Genomic DNA, 7029 nt, shown 5'->3' on the forward strand with positions numbered 1-7029 from the left:
CAAAATGCTCACTAAGACAGACCCGTGAAAAACGCACTAGTCAACATTACAGATATTTTTTTCTTCTTCTTCTTTATGTTTTCTTAGGTGCCATCCCTGTATAGCCTGGAGCGGGATCAGCAGGAAGATCCCAGTTCTGCTCTTCCATGCTGAAGCTGTTGTGTCCAAAGATGAAACTATTTGTTCCATTGGAGGTACAAAAGCAATTAGGACATGCATAGATGTAAAGCCATATGTCTAATCAAAACCTAATAGAACTGACTTGCACATTTTTTTTGAGAGATTTGACAAATGACCTCTTTGGTGACTGCATACTGAGCCTTAGTTTATGCTTGTATTTCAGTTATGTTGAAGTTCATTACTGTTGAAGAGTTGAAGGCTTTGGAGAAGTTTGGATTCATGGAAGTGTATAATGTGACTTCGTTTTCTTTGTAGAAAGATACAACTTGGCCTTCAAGATTGTACGTACAGAGAGTCGACTTGTGCGAGGCATGCTTATAAATCATGGATTCCATGAGGTACAGCAGCATACACATGACATCACACTTACAATACTTACAACCTGCACTAACCTATACACAATATTCAGTATATTAATGGCTAAATGTAAACATTTACAATTGGGCCATGTTCAATATTCCAAAAAAGGTTTTTGAATACATATTTCCATGCTGTCTTTAAAAAAAATTTAATCGTGGTCTAGATGAAAACATAAAATCTGCTGTCCTATTTTTGAAGCAGCCCAACCAATCCTGGTTCTAGATGGGTATTTCAGGCATCATGATGTAAAGTTCTCATGATGTATTGAAACAAAATACAGTAAAGGAGTCTCTGTTTGCCTCTAACTCTCTAACTGACACAGTCGATGTCAAAGCTTAGGAATGCACTCTTGGAAATGGCCTAAGTGATTGGCCTCCAAAATTGCTAATCCTGATTCACGAGGGAGTGCTTGCACCATTATCACGCTATCTGAGCACTTACTATTAATGCCCTTTTTATTTCACTTCAATACTGCTGGACTTTCCCTAAAATCATCATCAAAGGCAAGGCTTGTGTCTACCACAGCAGCACTTCAGCCAAGGTTTAATAAACTTCTATTGCTAACATCTGGGTTTCTCATAGCCAGTGCACAGGGCTGTGCCAAATCTGACTCAAAGAGAGAGGGAGGGAAAGGCAGGGTAAGAGGAGAGGCAAAAGAGTGGAGTAGTTGTGTTATAGAAAGGTCACTGTTTCCGTTGGGGAAAGTAAAGCTAAGGGTTGATTTTAGTATCTGTCTTTTGACCTAAGTGTTAATTGTTGTGATGAACCGTCATGTTTTCCCATCATGTAACACATGTATCTATGTTTAGGTCCATCCAAATAGTAATGATTTCAACCTCATGTGGACAGGCTCCCACCTTAAGACCTATCTGCTCCGCAGTTTGCAGGATTTCCAGAAAGTCAACCATTTCCCCAGGTGTGCTGCTCTATTTCTGTATGCAAGGCTGTTATTTTTATTTTTTGGCTAACTTTTATTTATTTATTTATTAACATATTTGATCCTTTTTGAAACAGTGCCTATTAATAAAGGTGATACACTCTTGTCAAATGACAATATAAAGTGACATTTTGTAGTAATTTTCACAATTTAAATTAACAAAAAACAGATCAGTCACATGGAAAAAGTAAGTACATCCCTACATTTTCACACCTTTAAATCCATAAAACTAGAATTAGGTGTTCATGATTGGGTACCAGTGATTAGAACCTGCTTAGGGAGTGCTGGTGGAACCTGTCTTATTTATACCCCTCTCATATCTAGTGTCTGGTGTTCCCTTTGTTATTGAGGTGTGTGGTGTCATCATGCCAAGATCTACGGAGTTCTGTAAGACCTTCAGAAAAAAGGTTGTGGATGCCTATGAGTCTGGCAAGGGATTTAAAAAGATCTCCAAATTATTTTTGTAAAGAAGTACATTAAAGAAAATGGTGCAGATTTCAAACGACTGCCAATTTGTCCAGGACTGGCCGTCTCAGCAAATTCAGCCCAAGAGCAGATCGTCTGCTGAAAAAAGAAGTCTCCAAGAACCCAAAAATGGAATCACAGGATCTGCTAGTAAAACTTGTAATCAGAAAACAATTGCACAAATTTGACCTGCATTGGAGGCGTACTAGGAAAAAGCCTTTACAAGACTACAGTTTGCCAGTGAGAATATAGGCAAAGACCAGGCCTTTAGGAATAATGTGCTCTGGACAGACGAAGCAAAGATAGTTGTTTGTCCACAGTAACAGCAGATATATTTGGTGCAGACCAAAGACAGCTTTTCAGGAGAAGCACCTCATACCAACTGTGAAGCACAGTGATGGAAATGTTATGGTTTGGGGTTGCGTCTCTCCCTTAAGGACTGGACAGCTCACATTCATTGATTCAACTATGATTTCTGCGTCATATCAAAGAGTGCTTGAAGATAATGTGAGGACATCTGTCCGAAAGCTGAAGCTGAACCGAAAGTGGATCTTTCAACAGAATAATGATCCTAAGCACACTAGCAAATCCACCAAGGAATGGATCAAAAATAAGAAATGGAGGGTTATGGAATGGCCTAGTCAAAGCCTGGATTTGAATCCCATTGATATGTGGGGGGATTTTAAACAATCTTGCAACTGAAAAAAGAGTGCATGGAAGAGTGGTCAAAAATTCCAGCAAGCCTGGTGGACAGTTATGCAAAACGCTTACAAGATGTTATTTCTTTTAAAGGGGGCAATACTAGTTTCTGAGGCCAAGGGTGTACTTACTTTTTCCGCAGAAGTACATCACATCTATTGATATTTCTGTAGAATAAATGATTGAAAAAGCTAATTTTCCTTGTGGTTTTGTTCAAGTATATCAACTTCATTGCATGGCACTGTTTCGAAGATGATCACAGATGTTGTTTGCTTTGGATGCTGTTTGCTTTGTCCAAATATGTTTAAAAAAAAAAAAAAAGTCAGCAAATTTCCATGGGGTGTACTTATTTTTTCACAGGACTGTATGTTATGTATTTATTCTGCCATGCGTATCTGTTAAGGATGAATTTTTTCCTTTTGTTTCTGAAGCATTTTTATGCATAAGTTTATTTATTTTTGATTTATGGCAGCTGGAGCAACACGGAGAGTAAACAAAGTCAACTTTATTGTCATTCCTTCTCATGACAGACATCTTTATTGAGGGACGAAATATAATTTCTTCATGCCATGGAGCTTCATTTAACATGAAACAGCAGCAGACAACAGTGCAAGCAGTCAGACAATAGACTGTACACAACACTATAGAGTAGACTGTACACAACATTATACAGTAGACTATACAATCAAATACAGGACATAGATGTAGATGGTAGACAACACAGTAGTATATGGACTTCGAGACATAGTCCTTAGAGACTTTTAAATTGACAGAAGTGCAGACAATGTTTGTGTGCTTTCAGCGCAGGTTAAAGTGTCTGTGCATGTAAAGTAAGTGAAGAGTAAAGTGGCTGTGTGTGGTAGGCAGTGCATTGGATGAAAATGGAAGTTCAGGCTGGGAGTGTAAGTGTGCGTCAGGCTGATCTGTTCAGCAGCCTGACTGCCTGTGAGCAGAAACTGTCAATAAGTTGTTCAGCACTATGGAGAAATTATTCAGGAGAGGTTGTTGGTGATGTGTATACCTAGGAACTTGAAGCTGTGAACCGATTCCACTGTAGTACTGCTGATGTGAAGGAGGGATCGAGGTGTTCACATCCTTCTGTAGTCCACAGTCTTCTCTTTTGTCTTGCTGACATTCAGTGAGAGATTGTAATCTTCACATCAGGATTCCAGCTGCCTCACCTCCTCTCTGTAGGCTGTCTTATCCTTGTTGGTGATGAGCCCTATAACAGCGGTGTCATCAGCAGGGGGATGATCTGTGTTGGATGTTGACTGTCTAAGGCCTGTTGCTCAGAATCCAGTTGCACATTGAATGTTTAATTTAGCGAGTGGAGTTTATGGATCAGTGTCTGAGATTTGATGGTGTTCAATGCCAAGCTGAAGTCGATGAACAGCCTTCTAATATAAGTGTCTTTGTTGTCCGTGTGGGATAAGCCTAGGTGGATGGCAGAATATGTGTAATTTGTGTTGGAGCGATTCTGGTGGTAAGCATGCTGGTAAGGGTCCAGTGTAGATGGAATGGAGGCCTGAACATGGGTCGTGACCACCCACTCAAAGCACTTTATAACATTTGGGGTGAGTGCAATTGGGCAGTAGTCATTGAGACACGTGCAGAGCCTGTGCCAGGGAGATGTTAAAGATGTCTGTGAGCACATCAGTCAGCTGTTGTAACTTGTAATAACTTGTAATGTTATTTTCAGTACTAAACGTCTGCTCCAGTATGTGTTCTTCAGATGATTTTGTTTAAAACGCTCTTATGCTTATTTATTTCCAGGTCAAATGAGCTGACACGGAAAGACCGGCTGTACAAAAACATTCAGCGGATGCAGCAGGCTCACGGATTTCAAAACTTCCACATTGTACCTCAGACCTTCGTTCTTCCTGCTGAATATCAGGAATTTTGCAGTGCGTGTAACTCTTTTTCTTTTCTTTTTTTAATCTATGCTAAGCTGTTTACCTTTGTACTAATGCTTAATGTAAACTAAATAGAGCATGAAAGCTCTGTACTCATCTGTTTTTCCACTGCGGTTTAATCTCCTCCTCCGTCTGCTTGTTTGAACTGTAGATGCCTTCTCTAAGGACAAGGGTTCATGGATTATCAAACCTGTTGCATCTTCCAGAGGCAGAGGCATCTACCTGGTCAGCAGTGTAAGTCAATGAATGCTGTTGGAGTTAGTAGTATTTAAGTTGTTGATAGAATTGCAGGTGTCTTACTCTATGTTCACATTTGCAAACAAGAAAGTGACAGGCAACTAGAGATCGACCGATATTGATATTCATACTGATCACGATTATTTGCCTAATAACCGCTATGCAGAACCGATATTGTGATAACAACACCACAGAACTGAACAAACCATTTTATTTATATTGATTTAGTCAGTTTCACTTCCTCCTTGCATACAGAACAAAAAAGCCCTTTTATTTATACACCAATAAAAATACAAAATAAAGTGCACAAAAAGTGCAAAAAATACAAAGTAAAGTGCACTGTTACATTTAAAAAAATAAATAAAAATAAAAGCAGTGATGAGGTAAACAGCATGAACAGGTGAACTGCTTAAACAGCATATCAAGCCTTTATGTAACATCTAATTTGTGCATTAATGGCTGTTATGTTAAATAAAGTTTATTAATTAAAGCAAAGCAAGTATACTTCACCTGTGCACACTGTTGTTGACTCGTCCCTCCTCAGATACAGTTCTGCAATGGCGGTCCTGCACACAATTCTCAAAATGCCCACAAGATGGCGCCATTTATCGGCGGATCCGTTATTACAAAGCTGCTATTCAATTGTGGAAAAATGCTTGAATATCGGGAAAAATATCGAATCATCGGTCGATCTCTACAGGCACCTATTTGTTTTCAGTGTACATGTGCACAGAGAGCCAGGATTTCCGCAGCCAGGTACAGCATAACAAGTAACAATTGAGACTTTCTCAATCCTATGTAAACAGAATGAGGCATGACATAATGAAGCAACAAATCCGAATGATTTGCTCGAATCACTCAAAAATACATCAAAATAGCAGGTTTTTTCTCCCCAATAAAATGAGAGGTGAGCCAACTGACATGTTAATCTGGAATGATCTGTGCTGGTTTTGTGAACTCTCCAGTATTAACAAATAGTTCATGGAAGCCCTTCTCCTTCCCCCATCTTATGCAATTCTGCTTTAAAGCAGATAGAGACTGCTAATAGAGACTATTTTGAGTTCATTTATGAGTTCATGAGTTCATGTTAATGGTGATGATCATTAGGAAGTGATTAAATAGGCTGTGTATTACTGCAGAATCACTTAAAAATCCTCCATCCAGGTTTTATGATTGCTACAGTTACCGACTGAACAGCTAATGATAGTTACGCCTCTCCTGCACTCCTTAAACCAGAAATGGTGGAAATGATTGTTTTCCTGTGTTTTTAGGCTAACAGTTCCAGATGATTAAGACATTTGTTTTAAAATGAAAAGTTACAACTAGGCAAAATCACTATCACACAAACCACAAGTGGTATGACCGACCTGCTAGTTTGTCGTTAGCTCGCTTGTCAATTTTTTTTTGTCCTTTTTTAAGCAGTTGTATTAAATGATTTTTAGCACAGCATGTGACAAGTCAGTGTTTTCTCATCTATGCAATTATGCCTGATCACTTTAGTTGTTTGACATGTAGCTGCAATTTTAGCTGACCACAGAGCTCAAAATCATATGATGAAATGAATAAAAAAAATATTTTCACATTCTATTATTCAACAGTGACTGATCTGTCATTGTGTATACGTTTTATTACAGACAGAAATTCATTCATTCACCCATGTCATATATTCATTCTTTCATTCATTTATTCTGAATGTCTTCAGTAAGCCGTTTGTTCTGGTCTGGATCACGGTTGATCCAGGAACACGGGATATGAGACGGGAAAAAACCCTGGCTGGGATGGCAGTCCATCACAGGCAGTTTATACAGTCCACTCTGAAACTATTGGAATGGCAAGGTCAATTAATTGTTTTTGCTGAAGATTGAAGACATTTTGGTTTGAGATCAAAAGATTTTAGAATTTCAGCTTTTATTTACTGGTATTTACATGTAAATGTGTTAAACGAAATAGAACATGGCACATTTTGTATCAGACCCCCCCATTTGTAGGCAAGCGAAAATATTGTAACGTTACTGACCGCTGTTTCTTGTTACCCAGGTGTGTCCTGTCAGATTGATTGTTTAAACAATAAATAGCTCTGAACATCTACTCTTAGTTTTAGTCTTCAATTTCACCTGTGAAGACTGCATTTTTTGTTTAAAAAAAAAAGATGAGCCAACACGAAGATCAGAGAGCTGTCTATGGGGGGAAAATCAAGCCATTTTGAAGCTGAGAAAAGAGGAACACTCAATCAGACGC

General features: G+C 38.7%; 1 protein-coding gene across 6 annotated transcripts in view; it reads left to right on the forward strand.

Annotated features, from left to right (window-relative positions):
• Nucleotides 1-7029, forward strand: part of ttll5 (tubulin tyrosine ligase-like family, member 5) — an 87857-nt gene that overhangs the window by 3363 nt on the left and 77465 nt on the right. For all 6 annotated transcript variants that reach the window (XR_001813625.3, XR_001813627.3, XR_001813624.3 and 3 more), the window contains exons 3-7: nucleotides 88-194; nucleotides 436-518; nucleotides 1350-1456; nucleotides 4415-4545; nucleotides 4706-4788. Coding sequence is in view for 2 of the 6 variants with exons in the window: in XM_017476488.3 (XP_017331977.2) it covers nucleotides 88-194; nucleotides 436-518; nucleotides 1350-1456; nucleotides 4415-4545; nucleotides 4706-4788 (511 nt within the window). In the remaining 4 variants the exon portion in view is untranslated. The remainder of the gene's footprint in view (nucleotides 1-87; nucleotides 195-435; nucleotides 519-1349; nucleotides 1457-4414; nucleotides 4546-4705; nucleotides 4789-7029) is intronic.

This window comes from Ictalurus punctatus, chromosome 9 (genome assembly GCF_001660625.3).
Source record: "Ictalurus punctatus breed USDA103 chromosome 9, Coco_2.0, whole genome shotgun sequence".
NCBI classification, from domain to species: Eukaryota; Metazoa; Chordata; class Actinopteri; order Siluriformes; family Ictaluridae; genus Ictalurus; species Ictalurus punctatus.